General features: G+C 46.9%; 1 protein-coding gene and 1 long non-coding RNA gene across 3 annotated transcripts in view; one reads left to right on the top strand and one right to left on the bottom strand.

Annotated features, from left to right (window-relative positions):
* Positions 1-22,462, bottom strand: part of RIMBP2 (RIMS binding protein 2) — a 97,321-nt gene that overhangs the window by 1,631 nt on the left and 73,228 nt on the right. The window contains exons 15-19 of the mRNA XM_077159543.1: positions 20,550-20,731; positions 19,963-20,131; positions 17,871-17,974; positions 16,661-16,732; positions 2,012-2,146 (exon numbers count right to left, since the gene is read on the bottom strand). Of these exons, the coding sequence (XP_077015658.1) occupies positions 2,012-2,146; positions 16,661-16,732; positions 17,871-17,974; positions 19,963-20,131; positions 20,550-20,731 (662 nt within the window). The remainder of the gene's footprint in view (positions 1-2,011; positions 2,147-16,660; positions 16,733-17,870; positions 17,975-19,962; positions 20,132-20,549; positions 20,732-22,462) is intronic.
* Positions 132-15,587, top strand: LOC143683480 (uncharacterized). 2 transcript variants are annotated; one of them, XR_013175445.1, is made up of 4 exons: positions 132-4,426; positions 4,718-11,323; positions 12,371-12,511; positions 12,655-15,587. It is a non-coding gene; the product is annotated as an uncharacterized LOC143683480 (long non-coding RNA). The 2 variants fall into 2 exon arrangements; XR_013175444.1 differs by having other exon boundaries at positions 134-11,323.

The raw sequence follows: 22,462 nt of genomic DNA, 5'->3' as shown, positions 1-22,462 counted from the left end.
AATGGTTACAGCATGCTGTGAGACGCAAACAACCCTCCCAGAGACTCTCTAAGGGGAATGGGGGAGGCAGAAGGGTTGGTTTTTCAGCTTCTCTGTTTTCAGGACGGGGGTGGGGGGGGTGGCGCGCACTGCTTTGGCAAAACCAAGCTAGGTAACAATTTACTTTGTAAATTAGGATTAAAAGCAGGGAAGAAAGTTATTTTAAACTGGGCTGACAGGAAAGTTGGCTGAGTACCCATCAGAAATCTTTAAAGCAAAAATTCAAGGGAATATTGTATTTGAAAACTATAAAATTCGGATACTGTTGAATGCATTCCTGGATTAATATACTCTAGAAATACTGGAGATGGCACACTGGTTGAAAGAAAAAAAAACTAAAATGAACCTTAATTACAATCAAAGAAAGCTTAAAGGCCCTTATTTGCATGCTTTTGTTGTTTCTGAATGGTTGAAGAGGACTCTGTCTCAACATCGAGCACTTGGTGGTATTTCAATACACTTTGCGAGTTTCACCAACAGTGCTTGGAAGGCTTACTCTGCTAGGCCGCACGGTGAGTGTGCCTCACGCGCGTTTATAGTCGGCTGCAGGCCTGAGGTCACAGAAGACTGTTCCTCTCGCATCCTAACTTCTCCAGGGCACACCTCTCTAGTGTGAGTGTTCGTTATTCAGCAGGCAGATGATTCAAGCCAAAGGGCTTCAAGCTTGCTTGGATTTAAAATCAAGGTCTAATTCTAATGGAAAACACCTAGTAAAGCATCCCAAAGTACACCTGAAGATACCATCTACTCCATCGAATGCAATCACTTGAGCTGCATGTTTCATAAAACTTAGTATTGCATTGGTACACCAACAAGGCAGTCTCTCACCAAACTTCAGTATAGTTATTTGTGCTTTGAAGAGAAGCATAAGCTCTCTTGTAAGATAGAGAGGTATGGTTACGCAAGAAAAATATGCTCTGGTAGTTCAGGCCAGCAGCTGGGTGTGCAGAGTCAACTCTGGGTTGCCTTTTGTTCACACCTCGTCTGCTTGACCTTGAGTTATGTGGTTTTTCATAAGTAAAATTTCCTATAGTAAACATACTTGTCAGGTTGTGCTTTTTCTAAGAGTGGCTAACAATGCAATATGCAGCTCTACTTATGAATAGACATTTGGAACACTTTTCTATGTAAACAAACAATTAGCTGGTTAAGAAATATGTTCCCAATGTTGGCCTTTCATAATGTTCTTAATGTAAATAGTAGGAAATTGTTATTAAAGATGATTTGATTCACTACAAATTCAGTTGCTTTACAACTGAGACCAAGTGATATCCTACTATGTTAGGTCCAATGATTTTTTGAGACATATTTCTTTTTTCTTTTGTTCTAGCCCCACAGTGAAGCCCTAAGTCTACCGCTTTAGTCCATATAAGGTAGCTTAGGTTGGTATCTTTATAGGTATCTTCAGTTGCTCACTTACGTGAAGGCTACATTGCCTGATTAAGGTGTGAAATGAACACTCTTCTTCTGTTTCCAAGCAGATGAGCAAAGAAATAAAAATATATATATAAAAATATAATATATAAAAACTCGCAGAGATGAAATAAAATAAAAATGAGATTCTAAACATGAATGTAATCTACTATTTAAATATGCTCGAGAAGTTCTTTGATCTTTGGGAGGAGGAATGGAGTCCTAACAGAAGGCAGGTAACAGTTAATGCCCAACAGAGCTAAAGAAGAACCATCACCTTGCCACTCTCATCCAGCTGTGTGTGCGTCTCTAGGTAGGCCCGGGAGTTCCTTGGTGAGTAAAGGGGACTGGAATTGAAAGGGCCACTTTGGGGGAAATAAATACACTCTAAGATGAAGGAGTAAGAATTTGTAGGCACAACCCCCATGGAAGGGCAGAGAAAAAAATCAGGGTATATGCTTTTTCAGCCCAAAGTATAAAAATAGCAATGCAAAGATCATATTAGACCACAGGGGACAGCGGGGGACAGACATTAGGAATGCGGAATTTGTTTCCTTACCCTTTTGGCCTTTGATCGCACTGGTGTGTCTTGAGAGTAGTGGGACGGTGCGTCTGAAAGATAAACTTCTACGTCGTCAGGCACTTCTTCCAGGAAGTTTGAAGGTACAAGGCCTTTTTGCCCATTAAGCTCCCCCTAACAAGACAGATGAGACAGAACGATTTTACTCGTTGTCTCTAGAAACCCATTTCTTGCTTTCGCTAAAGCAAAGTAGGTCAGGGTAGAGATGCATAATGAGGTTATTATGATTTCAAAAGTGGTGGAACTAGAAGGGACTGTATGGATTGTTGGCAGACTGTCCTGATCCTATGACGAACTCGAGAGCCTTTCTGAAAGCCTTCCTGGGTCCGGGCTTGGCAGGCCAGGGCCAGGGCTGGAGCATCAGCATTTTGGCCTAGGGACCTAGATGATTTTTAGGATCACCACACTTGGGACTCATTCTTTGGGATCTGCTCATTTCAGGGTTCTCAACCCTGCCAGCCTCAGGGTGCCTGGAGAGCTCAGGCACACTCACCCACGCCAATCTGTCTTTGAGGCTGGAGACCACGTAAAAAAAAATTTTTTTTTTTAAAGTCCCCAAGGTGATTCTAAGATGAAGGCAAAATTGAGACCTACTGATCTTTGAACACATGAAGAATTAACAAATAATTATGATTACTGGATCATTACACAGATGTTCTTAATTTCTGCCCTATTGGTGGAACCAGAAGAAAGTACCTGAAATTTCTGAACTGTAAGCCAGCTGCCTCGATCTTGAATAATGACCATATTTTATCTTGTGATTGTAAAAACCTTGTGACTAGCCCCATTTATACCCCCAATCCTGTTTTCCAACTTTAGAGTCTTACCATGACAAAAGACATCCCCTCATGTTGATTAATGAAAGAACTTGAGCCAGCCCAGAACTAACCCACCCTAATTCTTCAACCATCTTGCTAAACAGAGCTGGGTCTAACCAAAATTGGTCCACCTGACATGGTAGTAGCTTAAACTTCAGCCTGTAAGTGACCTATGCCTCATCATAATACGAAAAATCACATCCATCGTCTTGTTAAGGCTGCCATGTTTTTTTTACTAAGTATGTAATCAGCCTGCACATGTTCAATCACTCACCTCGTCATCATCTCAAGCCACTGTGCTCGTTATCCTAAAACCCACCCATCTTTTTCAAAAACATTTTTATTATGAAGTAGAACATATAGGGAAAAGTGATAAATTTCAAAGTAGTTTAACAAGTAGTTAGACATAGAGCAAATTTTAAAGCATCCTATGGGTTACAGTTCCACTATTGCAGATATTTTCTTCTGGCTGTTCTATTACACTAGAGACTGAAAAGAAAATATCTATGTGATGATCCAGTAGTCAATCATTTGTTAAACCCTATATTCCCTGTTCCAACTCCTTATTCTCATTTAATCCTTCTCACAAGCTTCAGGGATATTTTGGAAATGAACATTCCAACTTCATGTTGGAAAGGGGTGTCGACATTATAAGGTAGAGAAATGCAGCTAGTTGATGTTCTTAGCCTGGTACCTCTGAGTTTCAGGGTTCATCTGGCATAGGAACAATCTGGAGGTTTTAATAAACTTAATAAGTCAAACTTTTGTAGAGTCTTAGAGACTGGGTCTTCTTTAGGGTTTTCAGGAATACAGTTAGTTGGGGCTTGGCATATTCTGGCCATCTGTAATATCTCCTGGCCATCTCTTGATACTGTAAAACTATCAGAGTTACTGCAGTTTAGAAAAACAGATGTTCAGGTAGATAACCATCTGATCTTAGCAATAAATTCTTGCTTTCTCTGAAACCCCACTGTCTCAGAAATTGGGCATGTTTTGTGTAATTTGCCCTGTAATTCCCCAATTTAAAAATTTTTTTCCTTTTCCTTAAAATACCTTTACTATAAAGGAGAAATTGAGAATTAACAAATGATTATGATTACTGAATCATTATATAATTTTTTCTTTATTATAGAATAAACAAACTGAGATTAATAAAACTTAACCAGTTTCAGCCCTCTATGTACTTAATACTTTTTATTATAATGGTCCCTCTACCCTGGTCCCAGCCCTGTGTAAACTTACTATTGTGATGGTCACTCTAGCCTGGTCTCAGCCTTTTGTTGACTTGATATTATAATAGTAACAACTTTATCACCCCTTATCGGAGCTGTAAAAACCCTGAACTCGCTAGACTTGGGAAACAGATTTTGGGGCCTGTAGACCTTCTGATATGCTGCTTCGCATGTAGCAGTAAACTTTTTCTCTCTTTAAAACTCAGGTATCAAGGAGTGATTGTTTTACTCTCTCTGCAGAGATGCACTACTTTTGATCAGTATCAATTTTATAATTCTGGTGGGACTAGGTCCCCGAGAATAAGGATCCCAAATGCCTGGTGTTCTGGAACCCCAGCAGGCAAGTAAGTATGGCAATTGAGCCTTTTGAGGTTGCTAGATTACTTTGGTTTAGAGACTCAGCATCCCCATTTTCTTCTGTTCTGCGGTCACTCCAGACCATCAGTGAGAGAAATAGTTTCCAGTTTCAGCCATCTGGCTGGGTGAGTGGGTCACCAAGATAAAAGTGGGTCAGGAAGTTAGCACAGGGGTTCCAGGCCCCTGCACCTGGACTTGTGGCTCTGGGTCCCACTTCCAGAATCATCCCCCTTTGCTCTGACCTCTTTACCTTTCTGGTTCCCGATAATGTTCTATAGAGAGCTCGAGGCCCTGACGGAAGTTTGTGTGTGGAGTATGCTCCTGGAAAAGAAGTCAACCAGCAATTAATTGGTATGTAAGGACATCAAGTACGTACTTGATGCCTGTTGAACTGGTAATGGGTGTGTTTAAGGGTCTTTAAATTTCTTAGGTGGTATATTATTATGCCATCTGTCTTGTTCAAGTGTTCCTAATTTTTTATTGATTACAGAAATTCTTTAACATGAGAACCTCTAATTCTAATAGCATTCCTGAATATCCCTTTGAGCTGTATTTTGAAAAACTGGAAAGATTTTAGTTATGATCCTATGAAAAAATAAGTATTTCTGTAATACAGTCTGGCCTCATTATGATTTAGAATCAGGAGAGAAATGGCTTAAGAATGGCTGCATAGAAAAGAACACTTGTATGACAATTACAGTTATTCTGTAAAAGGGAACAAAATTGGGAGATGATACATGTGCAGTCCTTTATTTATCTTTCCTAGCAATCAATGTTGATGAGATGATGTCAGATTTTTCCTGCAAATATTAGTGGAGAAAATAAAAATTCCATCCCTAATTCAAGTCTAGAGGTCCGACAGAACCTTTATTACCTCCTTCATCTGCTCCATTCCTACCCTCTAACCAAGGAGCCAACAGATCAGCAAAGGAGGAAGTTTCCCTTCCTCCACCTCCTCCTTCTCTGTATCCTCCCTGACTGGAGGAAAAGAGCCTGAGACAGAAATGGTCTTCCCCTCCCATATCTGCCAGGGTACTCAGTTTGGCTAGGGCTGCTCACTATAACCAGTGGCAGAGCCACTGGCAAAACTTCTACCCCTCTGGCAAGTTGGCTGCAAGAGTAGATGAATAGCAAGGCCTGAGAAGATCTGTTTATGTTCATATCCCATTCTCCACATTGGATTTATATACATGAAAAAGTAATACTCCACTCCATAGAGAAGGCCCAAAGAAATCAGAAAGCTTAAGGGTGATATTTGCAACCCAAGACCCAAATTGGGCCAATATTTGGGCCTTAAAAGCCCTGATAACAGCCAAAGAACTGAAAATGGTAATGGTGATAGAAAAGGTAAAGCCAGAAGCAGACCGGAAACAAGGAGAAGATCCCAGCAACCCAATGTATGCTGGAGCAAATGTAACTGTACCAGTAAGGGACCCTGAATGAATTTCACATGATGAGGGGGACCAGGCAAAATTTATTGTGGGTCTGTGAAAAAGGGCCCCGAAGGCTACAAAAGATAAAGTAAGACAAGGACCAAAAGAAAATCCCTCAGCTTTCCCTGAAAGAGTTTATTCTACCTCCCGGCAGGACGCAGGGATGTAACTCTGGATAGACAGTCTGGAGAATGCAGACATTTAAACCTTTATCACTCATAGTTTTCCTGACGTAAGGAGAAAGCTCTAGTAAATGGACGGAGGACTAGGACTGCCCATCTCTAGGTTGGCTGACTTCACCTCTCAAGTTTCTAACAATAGGGACCAGGTGAAAGAAGACCGGTACTTTCGAAAGCGAGCAGCACTTGAGGGTCTATATCTTAAGGGGGACAGATGGCACTTCTCGGGCTCTCATGAATCAGTTCAACCAGAGCAAGATAGCAGCAAGAAGGTAAGACCCCGGGGACCCCTCGAGACCAGGAGGAATTCCTAAGGAACTAGGAACCATAATTCCAAGCAGTGTGCAGAGTACAAGGAAGAAGGGCACTGGAAGAGGGATTACCCTAGCCCCCCTGGGGAAAACCCCAACAGCAACTTGGCATGGAGGAACCCAGGGGCTCTATTAGAAGAAACATCACTTCTTCAATCTCCCACCAAGAACCTCAGGTAACAACAGAAGCGGGGAAACAATGCATTGACTTTCTTGTTATACAGAGCCGGAAACTCAGCATTAAATTAAAACCTAATGTAATTTCCAATCAGTTACCATAATGGGAGGATCCAGTAAAAGAGCAAATAAACCACTTTTGCAATTGCTAAACTGCCTAATTGGGACCAAAAATGTACAGCATGGTTTCCTGTATGAACCACAATGTCCAGTTCCTTCGATGGGACGAGACCTGCCAACCAAGCGAAATACCCAGATAACCTTTTCTCCAGATTGTCTGTTCATAGAAGTGCCTCCAGGACAAGTGTGCACCGCAAGCCACACTGCTGTTTGCCGAGGAAGATTACCAGACTGCCCCTATCCGAGAAGAAATCTTGAAAGCTGTAAAGCCAGAGGTGTGGGCTGACAGAGAATACGGACATGCAAAAACAGTAAGACCTCGTGTTACATAATATCCACTTAGACAAGAATCCAGAGAAGGAATTGCCCCAGTAATAGAGACATTTTTAAAATATCAGTTAATATAACACTGACCATCTCCATATGACATGCTGATGTTACTGGTACAAAAGCCAAGCACCCTGAACACATGCCAGTTTGTGCAAGACTTCCAGGCTTTTAATCAAACTGTAGACACCTATCCTATGGTCCCACAGCCAAACACTTTATTCCCTGCATTATCTGGAGGTCTCTGCTGGTTCACAGCCTTAGTCTGAGAGAGGCCATTTAGTGCACACCCTTGACCCAGAATCTCAGTGACTGTTAGCTCTTGAATGGGAAGACCCTATTACTAACATCAAACAACAGTATGGTTGGACTGCTCTTCCACAAGGATTTTAAAATGTTCCTACAATATTTGGAGAAGCTTTAGCTAGAGATTTAAGGCAATTGCACTTGCAAGAAATTTTATTACAGTATGTAGATGATATCTTAACTGCAAGTCCTGCCAGAAAAGCATCAGATAACACTATTCAAACTCTGAATTTCTTAGTAGACTGAGATTACAGGGTCTCAGAAAAAAGCTCAAATTAATTTCACAAACATGAGTAAAACATGTAGCTTTTGAGTTGTCCAAAGGACAGAGAAATTTATGGCCAGATTGAAAGGAGGCTTTAGCCCAAGCAGCAGAGCCACTTAGAAAAAGGCAGCTTCGAGGATTCTTAGGAATGCAGGATTCTGTAGAATATGGATGTCTAATTTTGGACTCCTAACAAAACCCTTATATAAAGGTCTGACAGGATCTGAGCAGGAACCTCGGAATTGGACTACGGAATGTAAAAATGCCTTCCAGAAAATAGAAAGAACTTTTAACCCAGACCCAAGAAAATGATTTTATTTTGGGGGGCACAAAAGCCAAGGAACTGGATTAGGAGTGCTTACTGAAAAATTAGGAAATCAAAGATGTCTTGTGGCCTATTTTTCTAAACCATTAGATGCCACCACCCAAGGATGGCCAGTGTGCCCAAGGAAATGTGACAACCACCTGTGACATCCTCAAAGCTGAAAAATTCACTGTAGGACAACCCACTGTTAGAACAAAAAGGTGGATATTAGCTCCTGCTGGAAGTTAGGTACAAGCTGTTCTGTTACATAACCGAGCATCGCCTTAAAAGCTTCTAGCTTAAAGTCAGCTACCTTACTCCCACTTGGGTAAGGGCAACCTATGCACAGCTGTATACAGACAATTGATGAAGTGTAGTCTAGTCAGCCAGCCTTTAGAACATCAGACATTGAACTGTAGCAGTGATAGAAGCAGCTTCATGGAGAGAGGACTTTGAAAAGCCAGCTATGCATTGGTAAGTCTACAACCAGTACTGGACAGTGGGACCCTGTTGCCAGGTATGTCCGTAAGGTAGGCAGAACTTACTGAAGCTTTACACTAGGGAAAGAGACAGCAAATAAACATGTATGTACAGACTCTAAGTATGCTTTTAATATAGTTGAGCCTCATGGAGCAATCTGGAAGGAAAGAGGACTCTTAACATCTGGTAAAAAAGTAGATTAAACATGCAAACGTAATCTTAGCCTTATTGGAAGCAGTAATGTTGCCTAAAGAAATTGGCAAAATCCATTGCTCCAATCATCATAGAGGAGAAATAGACTTTACTGAAGGTAACTAAATGGCAGATCTGGAAGCCAGAGCAACAGCCAAATTAAAACGTCCATCCTCATCATCAGTACTTTTCTCTGATACAAAACAAAAGAATTTTAATGGGTGCATGGGTGGTTCAGTGGTAGAATGCTCCCCTTCCATATGGGAAACCTGGGCTTCATTCCCAGACCATGTACCCCACCCCCACCCCCAACAATTCAGTCTTCAGCCCAAGAGCTGCTGAGAGCAATTGGGGCTCTAACGTAAAATAAATAGATGCGAATGCTCAAGGGAACATTCCATACAAAGGAGTGGAAGAAGGATGGCTTTATAATGAAGATGGAGGAGTCCTTACTCCTGAACACTTCACGGAAAAGGTTCTTACTCATTATGGGAGAAGTGCCATGTTTTGGTGGCTGAAGAATCATATTACAGGATCCAAGATGCAAAGAACCCACCCAGCAAATAACACAAAACTGTTCAACGTGTACTAAAAACAACCCAAAACCTGGGTCTTCACCCCCTATACAAGGAGTGCTAGCCAGGGGCACACCACTAGGTGAGGCCTGGCAAACAGACGTCACTGTTTTTCCAAAAGCAGGTGGAAATGATAAATATCTTCTTGTTTTTGTAGATCTACTTACAGGATGGGGAGAAGCCTCTCCATGCAGGAGTCTGTTGTCACCGATGCTGAACAAAAAATTGACAGCATAAGCAAGGCTGGGTGGGTCCTTTGCATCTTGGATCCTGTAATATGATTCTTCAGCCACCAAAACATGGCACTTCTCCCATAATGAGTAAGAACCTTTTCCGTGAAGTGTTCAGGAGTAAGGACTCCTCCATCTTCATTATAAAGCCATCCTTCTTCCACTCCTTTGTATGGAATGTTCCCTTGAGCATTCGCATCTATTTATTTTACGTTAGAACCCCAACTGCTCTCAGCAGCTCTTGGGCTGAATACTGAATTTTGGGGGGGGGGGGTACATGGTCTGGGAACATTGATAGTCTTGTTTATGCTATTTTCTTAAAAGAACGTTTACATCAAACTATGTATTCATACAGAACTCAAGTTTTTTTCTCTGTTAAAATATTGCAAATTGTTGGTATGCTGTTATTGAATGTTTATAAGAAGCTATTCTTAACCATATGAGGAGTCTGTCTAGAAGAAGATTCTGTCATATCATAATAATAATCTTATATTCTTGTGATATTTATGTTGACCTTATCCTTTATGTTAGAAGACAATCTTCTCACTTTTGAAGGAATGACATCTTCCTTGCAACCATATTAACTCCTCTTTTACTTTTAATTGTCACGTTGGTTAAATAAGGAAGCAAATATTGTTTTATAGTAACCCCTTGTCTCATTGAACATGATGTTCTACCCTAACAACTTCTGACATTTTGCTCCCCCAGGAATCTTTTTATTACCTTCTAAAAAGCAGGGTGCTAAAAATAGTTTAATAGAAGGGATTCTCTAACCTTTGGTTCATTAAATTTGTATAGGTGAAATGCGATTCATATATTTAGAGACTAAATAAAATTCCTAAAGGTTTGATGGACTTCTCACTGTCTATATTGTATCCTGACACTGACCTACCTGCATGACGTTAGACCACAGCGTCGGTCGTCGTGGTTTTAGTTATTTTTAGAAGAATGTTACAGATCGTGGAAATAACCATATTTCCTTGTCAGTATTTGCTCTCATATTTTCTCTAAAAGTACATCTGGTCAGCTCTAAGTGAGAACTTCATCTTCAACAAATGGAAGTTTAAAAGAGAAGCGAGGCAAGTAGGTAAATTTTGTTCTACCTGTTAATTTACATAACCCTGGTACATGTGTCCAAAAGGGGGAAAAGAAATAAAACAAAATAAAGTTTCAGTGACTAAGAGATTTCAAATAGAACTGAGAGGTCATCCGGGAGGTTCCTCTCAGGCAAGTGTCAGCCAGTTATTGCAAATTGCTACACTATGCCCAGCTCCAAGTATCAGTGTAACTGAAAACCCTAAAGAATATCATGGGCTCTATCTAAGACTCATTAAAGTTTTACCTAAGTTTATTTTTCAGAGACTTAAAGCATGCAGATTGTTCCTAGGCCAGATACGTCCATTTGTACCTCCCAATCCTGTTTTCCAATTTTAGTCTTACCACAAAAGACAGCCCATGATATTTATTAATGAAAGAACCTGAGTCAGCCCAGAATTAACCCACCCTAAGTCCTAATCCATCTTGCTGGAAGAAACTGGATCTAACCAAAATGGGCCTACTTGACATGTGCAGTAGCTTAGATTTTACCTTAGTCACCTAACCTATAAGTCACCTGTACCTCATTATACTAAAAATCACCTCCATCATCATATTAAGGCTGCCATTTTCTTACATTCTGTGACAAAGCATGTGAGCAATCTGTACATGTCAGTAATTAGATTACCTCTAATCACATCATCTAGAACGACTGTGATAATTATCCTAAAATCTACCCATCTTGTAATACTAGAAAACCATCAGAGGTGCTGCAGTGGGCGACAGGTTTTTAGGCCCGTAAGTCTCCTGATCTACTTTGTACCCAGAAGTAAACGCTTTCTCTCTTTGAAACCCCGGTGTTTCAGGAATTGGTCATCTGAGTACATGGGTTGAGAACTCATGGCATTTGATCTTCACTGCCTCTTATGGACGAATACATTCTCATTGCAGTAAGTCAAACCGGGGGGAAAATGAATGTGTTGCTCGGTGCTTCCTCAGCAATGCTAGCTGTTCAGTTGGTGTGTCCCTTCCCAGACCCTCTTCCCAACTGACAGCTCTGTGCACAGTTCGGCTTGGGAGCCACTGGTCCAGCTGCCTGCCTGACATTTGTCCTGAGTGGTCCCACTGCCCACTCAGTCCCTTCCAAGGCTAACTGGCCTCCCAAGTGCCCTGGCCAGCCCCGGGGAACACAGGATTACATTTCTCCCTTTTCAAGGACGAGGGAGTGACGCGAGCAGTGAGGCAGCCCCAGGTGTCCCACATATTCCTGCCCAAGAATCCCTCCTAAACCCAATTCACACAGGCTGCTTGGGCAGCCTGCCCTCTCCTCCTTCAGTTTCAGCTGTGAAAATTCCTCATTCACCTATGACCCTCTACTCAGTCTTTCTCATACTCCATTCCTACCTTTTTCTCTGTTGGTGTTACTTAGAGACCTCATCCAGGACATCGCCTCTTTTTACCATGCATGTGCCCCCAACCCCGCCATGGTCCCTTCCATAGTTAGGACTTCAGGCCACACCTCCACCTCCAGACACTCCAGTGTCCAGAGTGGAGACAGTCATTCCAGCACAGTCAGGATTTTCCTCCCATGTTAGAAAAGCTTGTTTCTTTGGGCCAGCGACAAATAGAGTTGTTGGCTTGTGTTTGGAGTCTACATTCAATGAAAAATGTACAGCTTTACCCATCAGTGCCCATCAGTACCTAAGTGGTGGGTGGAGGCTGAGACCTGCAGATTCGTGTCTCCAGGCCATCCCCCACCCCCACTGCTGCACTGTTGGCATTATTGCCTTCCCTCTCTCTCTCCTTCTTTGGAGCCTCACACTTGTAGCTTTGGTAAAGCACACATGAAAAGTACACAGACCACAACTGCCTGGGGCTCCCTCTCCAGCCAGAGCCTGCCCTGCTGTGGCACTGCCTCGAGGAGGCAAGCCATCCACCCCACCTTGGGGAGGCTGTGCACAGCCCTCCAACTCACTATGTCCTTCCTGTGTTCCCAGGGGCGCCCATCGCCTGTGGCCGAAGTCCAGGCTCCTCCCAACAAGCTCTTGGAGTGCTTGAGCAGCCGGGCTCTGCCTCCGCCTCTGCCTGCCTCCAGCACTGCCCGCACAGGCCCTCGCTTCCTACTGGACCTTCCCATGGTATGGACCTGCTCCCGAGGGCTTTAAACAGACCATGGCACCCACTCTATCTCCCTTCCACGGTCTGTCCCCCAAATCTCTCCCAGAATGACCTACCTTAAAAGAAAGCTTGATCTTCACACATTCCCCTCTCGGCCCCACAGTCTGCTCCTGCTGCTGTTTCGACTTCCTCATTTCATATTGGAGGCTGGATTTCAACCATCTGAAAACCTATTCTAGCAGAGCTGGAGCAAGTGGACTTCCCACCCCTTTCTGTGTTCCAGTCTGCATGGACCCCTTTTGTCTTCTCACTTGAATGCTCTGGAGTGTTACTTTATGACTTTCTTGAAGTGGGGCCAGTTTCCTTCTAATATATGAAGGTTTAGAAATGCTGAACCATGCAAGGATAGCACAAGGTTAAAAATGTTGTGAGAGATTGGCAGTCTCACCTGATAGGCGACAATGCCATACTTTCTGGAACCACGTAAGGAAGGAAAGGCCCAGAAAAGAAACCAGAGTTGGCTCACGCTTCCTGTACTTTCCATCTGGGTGGATGAGAAGGGCCAGGAGACGTGCAGGTGAGCCCTCCTGGAACAGCTTAAGTGTGTCCACAACCTCAGAAAGCATTGTGGGGCCCAGACTGTCTAAGATTTGGGCTGTCATGAGCGCAACCTCTCTCCTTGTTTACAAAAAAAAGTCATACAAATGAAGGAACTTGGGGAGTTAGTGAGCTGGAACAAAAGACTAATCCTAAAACAAGTAGGCGGGACAGAGGTAAAAAGTTTATACTTAATATTGATTTAGATCTGATTCTTTTAAAAGACCATGAAAATATGAACATACAGGCAAGGGTATGCAAGAAAATAAGATAAAAAATATAACCCGGGAATAGAGAGATGCAATTATTCAGAAAAACATTTTTAAATTATAAGAAGTTACTATGTCAAATTCTGTTAATAAATTTGGAAATTTAAATGAAAGGCCTGATTTTCTAAAGATATATAAAATTTTAAAGAATTGACTTAATAAAACAATAACCATTTAAGTAAATGAATACATCAGTGTTACTACATCCAAAAAAGATAGTAAGCCTAAAACAACTGGAGGTAGAGTCAATCTCAAAAATGGTAAATCCTATGTTACAGTCTGCTCCAGACCACAGAAAAAGATAGGGAGCTTCCCAGTTCACTCAGGTATAATCCTGGTATCAAAAAATACCAGCCAATAACACTTCTGAAATTTAAATACAACTTCTGAGTGAAATGTCAGCAAATCACATCAAATGCTTTAAAAATAATCTTATGTGATGGCTGATAATTTTACTGATAAAAGATAGGAAAACTAAAAACAGGATAGTTTCTTATTATAACGACCATCTGTCTTCACTGATATTTTCACCTAATATGCACAGGGTAAAGCACTAGTGTCATCCTACGGGATCCTAACAAGTCAAGGATCGCCATCTTTGATACTGAGAAATGCTCGAAATAATTGCAGTAAGGCACTCAGAGGAGATGACCGGGATAAGGATTGGTGAGGAACAGACAAAATAACCATGATTTGTGGAACCCAAGAAAACAATTCATAGAAGACCATTCAGAAAGAGGATCTGTGGGGCACACATGCACACTCCCATGCACACACTGTCACCCAACACACTTTCTACACGATGTTCTGTTAAGAGGTATACCAGAGAAAAACCACGACCATAGAATCTGTGGCATTTCTCAGAAAGAGCGTAACAAGATGTATAAAGGATCTGTAACATTAAGTCCGTGAACCTTTTCTGACAAAGGAAGAGAAAAGGAGACGCATACCATGTGCCAGAACTGAAAGATGATATGTGACATCAATTGCCCCCAAATTTAATCTAAACGTTAAATGTATCTCAATCAAAATATCATGAGGGGTCTTTGTAGAAGGATCCTCCCGAATATTAAGTATACCATAAAATACAGTGAGATAGCTTGGAAGAGTGTTAAAGTCTCCAAATAGTCTAAGTATAAAGGGGAACTTAGCATGTACAGTAATGATGATATTTCTCGGTGGTGGGGAAAGGAAAGGTTATTTAATAGATGGTGTTGGGTCAGCTGGCTCCCTCATTGAAAAAAAAGTTAAGCTAGACACTTTTGAGGTTTACACTGAAAAACAGAACTATAAAATGGACGTAACAAAGTGATATTTCTGTCACCTTGAAGCAGGGAAGGAATTTGCAAGCATGGCCACTGAGGGCAGACACAATAGAGGAACAAAGGTTGAAACATTTAACCACACACATGTCTAGAACTTGTGCTTAATTAAAAAATAACAATAAAAGTGAAAAGTAGACGGTAACAGAACATTGTGAATGTGATCAGCATCACCGAATTAGATATCATCGTGGTCAAAAGGGGGACTTGCAGGTGGCGTATATGGTCCTAGAAGAAAACTGAAAAACATGGACTGTGCAGCACAGACAGGGGGCCTGAGGTAGAGCATGGCCTACAGTTAAGTGTCCAGTTAGACTGTTCTCATGTCAGTTGTCACCACACCACCCCACCAGCAATGTAGGGCCTAAAAGTGGGTGGGTATGAGGGAACTGCGTTGTCTGCAGGCTATCTGTACAACTGCAACTTCTCCAATACAGTGCATTTTTTTGAAGTAGATGATCTCGAAAGAAATATTTGCAAAATAGGTCACAAAGCCTGAAACTCCTCCCAGCGAACCTACACTCTTACAGATCAGAGCAGACGGAAGGAAAGCCTTAAAATTCCCACCTGCAGGAGCTATGATCATTTCCTGGGCATTCTGATTAAAAGAAGAAAAAAAAAAGATGGGTGGGAAGCTGGGAGGAGGAGGGGTTGGTTAGAAGAGGAGAAAGTGAGGGGAACAGATCAGGGGCCACTGGCTGGGCCCCAGGCCCTTCTTGGCTGAGGTGAGGGAGAGGGTGGTCCACAGCGAGGGACGGGGGCTGCTCGCTGCCTTCCTGGCTTCTGCACAGAAAGCTCTCGGCCTGCAGGGGGCAGCCCTTGCAGGGGACCAACCCCACGCTGTCCCCTCACCCTGACATAGCACCCACACAGCCAGGATGCTCCCCAAAGCTGGCAGCAAGGTAGATGAGGGCTTCTAAAATGTTTTTTTTTTGGGGGGGTGGAGGGGGTCTTACTTGTATTTCCTATACAACAAAATACTTATCTATGTATTCGCCTAGAAAATTAAACTACATTATAAATGTTTGCAATGTAGCAATTTTTAAATTTAAGAATGTGAATACACTTGTCTTGCTTACAGCTCTGTACACTGAAAATAGTGCTATTAACAGAGTCCATGCTACCAGCAGTCTACACTATATTAACTCAGAGAAGAGAGAAGCAAAAGTTAGGCAAACTTCAGGCAAGCCACATAAAGTTCATACCTAAATTTTAGGGGAAGGAACAGGCAAGTAAAAAAAAAAAGAAGGATGTTCCTTGAGATGTATCAAGAACTTATGTAATACACATGCATTCAATAGTTGGAAAATCACTCCATGCACTCAGAAAAAAAACTGAAAATTACCCTACCATGTGGGTCACACACCTCTGGGGTGATACAGACAAGGGGATATTATTTGGCTATAAAAAGGATTGAAATTCTGATACATATGACAACATGGATGAAATTTCAGGATATCATGTTGAGTTAAATAAGCCAGACATAGAAGGACATGTATTAAGATTTCACAGACATGAAAAAATTAGAATAAGCAGATTAATAGAGTGAGATGCTGGAATACAGCCGGGCCAATATGGGGATAGAGAATCACGAGTTAATGCTTAAATGGTAGGATTTCTGTTTGGGGTGAGGGAGAGTCTTTAGTAATGGATGGTGGTGATAGTACCAAAACAGTGAATATGACTTACCCACTGAATTATATATGTGAATGTGGTTAAAACTTGGAAATTCCAGGTTGTATGTATATATATATATTACCAGAATAAAAATTTCAGGAAAAAAAACCACAGGACTATAGCACGCAAACTGTGACCCGTACGTGAGCTACAGATCACAGTTAATAGTAATAATTCTCATCAATTGTAACAAAGGTACCACACTAACGCAAAGTGTTAACAACATGGGAACTCATCTTTTGCATAATTTTTGTGAAAACCTATAACTTCTGTAATAAAAAACAATTTAAAAAAACAAACTTACATAATAAAATCCATCTTCATCAATTTCACCAAAAACAGTAATAATATCTCCTGTACAAAATGTAAGTTCAGCCTGTAGAAATGGAACAGAAAGTTAATAGTATTTTCCCTTACAAAACAATTGCTTTTAAAATAAGTTCTTTTTCTTACACGATTTGAAAACTTTTGCCATTAACCTCCTAAGGTTACAGTGCTGCAGGGTTAAGGAAGAAGGGCACAGAGTTAACGAACAGCTCCATCCAGAGCCTTCCAGAAAGGAACTGCGATGGCAGATGAGCCAGCCTAAGCACACAGGCAGGGTGTGGCACAGAGGGGCCTTTAAAGCCCTGCGCGCCAGGGAAGCGTGCTTGGCAATGTAAGGGCCGTTGCCTAAACATCCTCTCGCTGGGTTTAAACAGAGCTTTATTCAATTGTGAACTAAATGTGTATTTAGTGTCTGCTGTGTGCTGGGCACCAGCTTAGATGCGGGGACAGTTTTAAACGCCCCCCCCCGCCACCGGGAGTCGAGTCCCCCAGCCCCTCGCAGGAGAAGGCGGACTGCAGAAACCTAGTGGGGGCACAAAATGAGCTGCTAGTTCCGAACGTGAAAAGGAGGGAACAAAGTCCATGGCTGAATGCCATCAGACATCACATATAAAAGGTGCCTGAGCAGGAAGCTTTAAATATACCCAAGCATGTACTGCAACGCCTGAGTTGGCAGCTTGTCGGGTGTCACAAAAATACCGTGTAATGGGGATCCGGATGGGTTTCGTGCTCTGAGAAAGGCGCTCCCCTGAGCGCACGTCTAACCTTAGCGCTCAGAAGGCGCGCCATTTTCAGCCCTCCTGTCACGGGGGCTGAGGGTGTATGCATGTGTGTGCCCTGGCAGCAGCAGCCTGCCTCTCCACGTGCCGCCCCGTGTGGGCCGACGGCCGCTGGGTCCGCTGCCTCCTAAAGGTGCCCCTATGGTGCCACCTTGGGGGGGGGGGGGCGGGGGGGCAGGGGGAGAGCCTATTTATATTTCCTATTTTTTTCTATCTGAAAAGCCATTTATTACCTGCATAACATATCCAGAAAACTGAACCAAAATGTCTTGTAAATGCTTGGATGGCAGTTCTTTAAAGTGGGAAAATGGGACTACGTGTACTTGATCTGCTCCGTACACTCCCTGGAGGCCGAGTGGGCAAAGGGGCAGGGTGTGGTTTAGGCAGGGGCAGCTGCTGGCCGAGTACCTCCACGTCGACGTTGGGCGAGCTCTCGGCCGGGTCGTAGTCGTACAGAGCCACCATGCGCCGCGTCGGTGCTGGCTGCTGCCGGCCGCCTCTTCTCGCTCTGTCTGTGGCATCACAGGGGAGAAGAAAGCCATTGGGGGTGGTCCCGGCACAGGGTGGCCCTCTCACAGTGTGCTGGTGGGGCCGGGTCACCCCCGGCCCCACTGACTGACCCCCACTCCGCCATGGGCACTGCCAAAGCCAAGGGGCCTGCATGGGGACGGCTGCATAGGTCTCGTACGCCTCGGGTGTGTCTCAGTCTGGGGTCCCTCTTTGCAGGGAGAACATTTCCCTTTGTCTGCCATGCCCGCCAAGCCAGGGAGGTGTGGAGGAAGCAGGGGATTCTCCCCAACAGTGACCCTAACAAGACGGGTGATCCAGATTTCAAAATGCCTGGGGTGCAGGGGTGCTGGGCAGCACAGCCTGTTACCCAGGGGCTCCGGTCCAGCGGGGCGAGGACGTAAGCACAGACACCCACCCTGCCGTCACTGCAGTTCTAATGACTGTCCCCGGAAGGACGTGGCTACTGGAGCCCACGCTGCGGACACACTGCCAGTGCGGCTGGGTCCCTGGCGGAGGCTGAGCGGGTGCGGGTGCGTCAGCCTGGACGGGGACAGGCGGGTGGGCAGGCTGCCACCTGCAGGATTTCCTCGTTTACAAGCACACGGTTCTGACACCATAAAACTATCCAGCTTGAGGCGTCCCCAGACACTGCCTAGTCTATGGCCTGGGGCCACACCTCTCTCCCTGGCTCCTGGGTTTCTGCTGCTTTTTGGTGGCTTCCTCCCCTCGGCTTCTGTGTCTCCATCTCATCCTCCCCTGAAGGACCCCAGTATGTGGGCCTCAAAGGAAATGACCACCAGACCGCACGCACTGGTGTGGAGGCCGCGGCCCCAACCGTTCCTGCAGAAAGGAGGGCACGTGTGAATTTTGTCCAAACACAGCCACCTTCTGCCCAGGCTGGATTCTGGGGGTTTAGTGCAGACAAGACTGCTCAGGGCAGGTGACCCAAAGGCGACCCAGCTCAGTCGTGTGCCCAGAGAGGTTTGCTCCAGGGCGGGCCCGGTGGCCAGGTGGGGAAGCCCTGCTCCGCCTGAAGCAGGCGCACCTCCACACCTGCAAGCATGGCTTCTCGGGAAGCGTGCAGAGCAGAGGCATCCCGGAGCTCAAAGGTGACATGAGCATCAGCTTCATGGGGCACATCACCCGGTTTCTGGGTGACGCCAGGACAGCGCTTTCAAATGAAGGTATAATTCGTGTAAGCTCAGTACAACTCTTTCCAGGGTCCAATCCCCACTTTTCATACAGCACGCGCAGTCACAGAGCTCCCACGAGTCACAGCGCTGCCCCCGGCCCTGTGCAGCCCTCTGGCCCATGTGGCCCCGCCCCCTCACCGGACGCCACGCGGATGGAGGCAGCACAGGGGGGCCGAGAGGCTGCACCTGTCACCTGGACAGTGTGGCCAGGCTGTGTGTGCCGTGCGTGTGCCCGCAGCTGCCCCTGGCCGAGCAGCCCCTCGGGCCGGGGACACAGCTTTCTTCACAGGCCCCGCGTGAAGGCCATGTTTCCAGGTGTGCACGGCTCTTGCTCGATCCACTCATGAACATGCACGCACAGTGAAAATAAATCGTTTCACTTGGGTAAATCTATAGGCGCAGGACTGCTGGGCGCCGCTGAGCCTACCGCGGTGAGAAATGCCGCCATGTTCCACGAAGCGGGTGGGCTAGGACAGCCCCGAGGGCCGCCCACCTCTGGGAGAGTCCCTCCAGGAAGGACCTCCTGGTTCCGGGTCGCGTGTCCTGGTCCCACCCCACATCTTCCCGCCGTCGCTGTGCCCCTGCCCGCCTGCACCCGGACCTCTCCCCAGGGCCCTGCTGCTTGCTGCCTGTGTGTGCAGACCGGCTCCAGGAACAGGTCCCCACGGCTGCGGCTCGGAGCGTGTCACCCACACAGGTGGACCCCGTGCAGCTCTTACACCCCGAGCTGCAGCCTGCCCCACCCCGGCCTTTCCTGTGCTCTGGGGCCCGGCACGCTGGGGGGATGGGGGGCTTACCTGTCCTGGCCACGGGGGTGCCCAGCGGGAGGAAGCCCTGTCTCAGCAGCTGCTCCACCATCTCCTCGTCATCGGCCTGGATCTCAGAGACCATGTTGCAGGGGATGAGGCCCAGCCGCGCGCACGTCTCCCCGCGGTAGAAGCCATCGGCATCCTTGTCCCCGTACACCTAGAGGACACAGGAAACGCTGGCGTGGGGGCTGCTCGCCCCGCCGCACTCCTTCCTTCCCCCCCACGGCGGAGACCCCTTGTGAGTTCCACATCTGTGGCGCTTCCTCCAGGGCACAGGCATGTAGGAGAACCCACGCTTGCAGACTACGTGCACGGGTGTGTGTGTGAGCACGTGGGTGGGTGGCTGGGCGGGTACAAGGTGGCAGGACGAGGGTGCTCCCAGGGCAGCTGCTGAGGGGATGGACCTGAGAGCACAGAAGCCACCCAAGGGCCCCGGCCAGCCTATGCTGAGCTCAGCTCCGGGACAGCCCCAGGACCCCGAACCTTAGCTGTGGGCTCAGTGCTGGCCCTGGGGGCCCAGCCCCCGACCCCAGGCCCTGCACCCAGTGCCGTGGCACTAATCCCACCACCCCTACCTTGATGACCTGCCCTTCTTTAAAGGGAAGCTCCTCTTCCGCGGCGTCCGGGTTCGGGGACATGGTGAGCGGGTCGTAGTCAAAGAGGGCCACGAAGATGCGGCCCGGGAGCTCCTCGGCGCCGGGCTCCGTCTCCGACTCCTCGTAGAGGTCTGGAGAGAGGTGGTCCCGGGCACTGCCGCCTGGAAAGGCACCGAGCGGTCACCCCGGGCTGGGGGCAGGCAGGGGCTGGGCCCCATGCTCCTCTGCTGAACCGGTGGCTCAGTGCACGGGTGGGCACGGTCACGGGCGGGCGGAGGTGGGCGGGGAGGGAAATAACCCCACTGACCCGAGCACATCTCTGCGTCCGGCCACGTCGCCTGGGAAGCAACGAGAGGAGAGACTCCAACCCAGAGCTTCACCAGAAGGGGCGGGTCTGGGGGTGGGGGTGGGAGATGGGGGTTAGGAAGAGGGAAGGGGACAGGAAAATGGGGGTAGTGTGGGGGAGGGGGAAAGGAAAAGGGGGTGGGGGAGGGGGGCACAAAGGGGATGGGGTGGGGGAGGGGACAAGAAAAGGGGGCTGATGTGGGGGAAGGTGACAGGAAAAGGGGGGAGGGGAGGGGGCAGGAAAAGGGGAGGTGTGGGGGAGGGTGACAGGAAAAGGGGGTAGGGGAGGGGACAGGAAAAGGGGGTGGGATGGATGAGGGGGATAGGAAAAGAGGTAAAGTGGGGGAGGGGGTAGGAGATGGGTGAAGGGACTGGGTAGGGGAAGGGGACAGGAAATGGGATGGGATGGGGTGGGGCTGGATAGGGAAGGGGGGATAGAAAACGGGGAAGCTACAAATAGCTTCAGAAAATGATTCTTTTTGAAACCCGTGTGTGTGCGCGGTGTGTGTGCTCCGATGGGGAAGGGCGCAGCACTTGAGCAGCAGCCAGGAGAACAGCTCAGCGCAGCGGCCCTGAGGGGCGGGCTGGGCAGGCAGTGGGGTCAGCTGTGCAGCTGTGCCTGCAGCCAAGTGTGCGGGGACGCGGGGCAGACATGGGGTGCAGGCACAGGCGGGGGTGCGGAAAGCATAGGCAGCTTGGCTTCCTTCACCAGCTGAGAAGCCAGGTTTAGAAATGCAAAGCCCTCCAGCTGCGGGAACAGGTGGTTTGAAAGGGCACCGGGCCCTTTACATTTCTCAGAGATCTTTCCCAGGGGGCCGAGAGAGGTGAAAGCCCGGTCGTTTAACTCTTGCTGAGGAAGAAAAGCCTTTGAACTTTTCCCCTTCCTTCTTTCCCATGCCTTTACTTCATCATTTCTGTGAAACCACCTCTGCTGGTTTCCGACAGGCAACGGTGGTGGGGGGGGGTGTGTGTGTGGCCTAGACCTGGTGTGGCCCCCAGAGCCCCCAGGGTGGCTGTGCTGGGGCCACCAGCAACGCGGCGCTTCTTCCTGGGGTGTGCAGGAGCCCCCCGCCGAGGAGACCTGGCCAAGTGGTGCAGTTTCCCAAGGGGGTGCCAGGGGCTGCGGCAGGGGCTGCAGCGCCACTGCCCAGTGCCCAGGGGCTGCCCAGGGTGCGCAGACGCTTGCAGGCTGTAGGTGGCATGACCAGGGGGCTTGGGGCCCAGGCCCAGTCCACTGGAGAGGGGTGGGAACGACACTCCCTGTGCAGACCCAGCAAAGGGGGGGTCACCTGTGAAACGCACCAGGAGCTTTTGTAGGGAAAAGCTGTGCGGAAGGGGTCTCCTCTGTGCTGCCCTTCGCGTCCCCCTGGCAGAGAGCAGCTACCTCCCTTCGCTCCGGGACCCAAGGGTCATTTCATCCACTCAGCCACCAAACCAGCCCCGGGAATGCGGGGACCGAGCAGAGGGCACCGCCAGTTGGCACCTGGCACCAGGCAGAGGGCTCGTGGACCACCATGCCCGGCAATCGGGCAGCACCCACCCGGCTC

The sequence above is a fragment of the Tamandua tetradactyla genome, chromosome 5 (genome assembly GCF_023851605.1).
Source record: "Tamandua tetradactyla isolate mTamTet1 chromosome 5, mTamTet1.pri, whole genome shotgun sequence".
NCBI lineage: Eukaryota > Metazoa > Chordata > Mammalia > Pilosa > Myrmecophagidae > Tamandua > Tamandua tetradactyla.
Note: the sequence above shows the minus strand (reverse complement) of the source record. Positions and strands in the feature narration are given on the sequence as shown.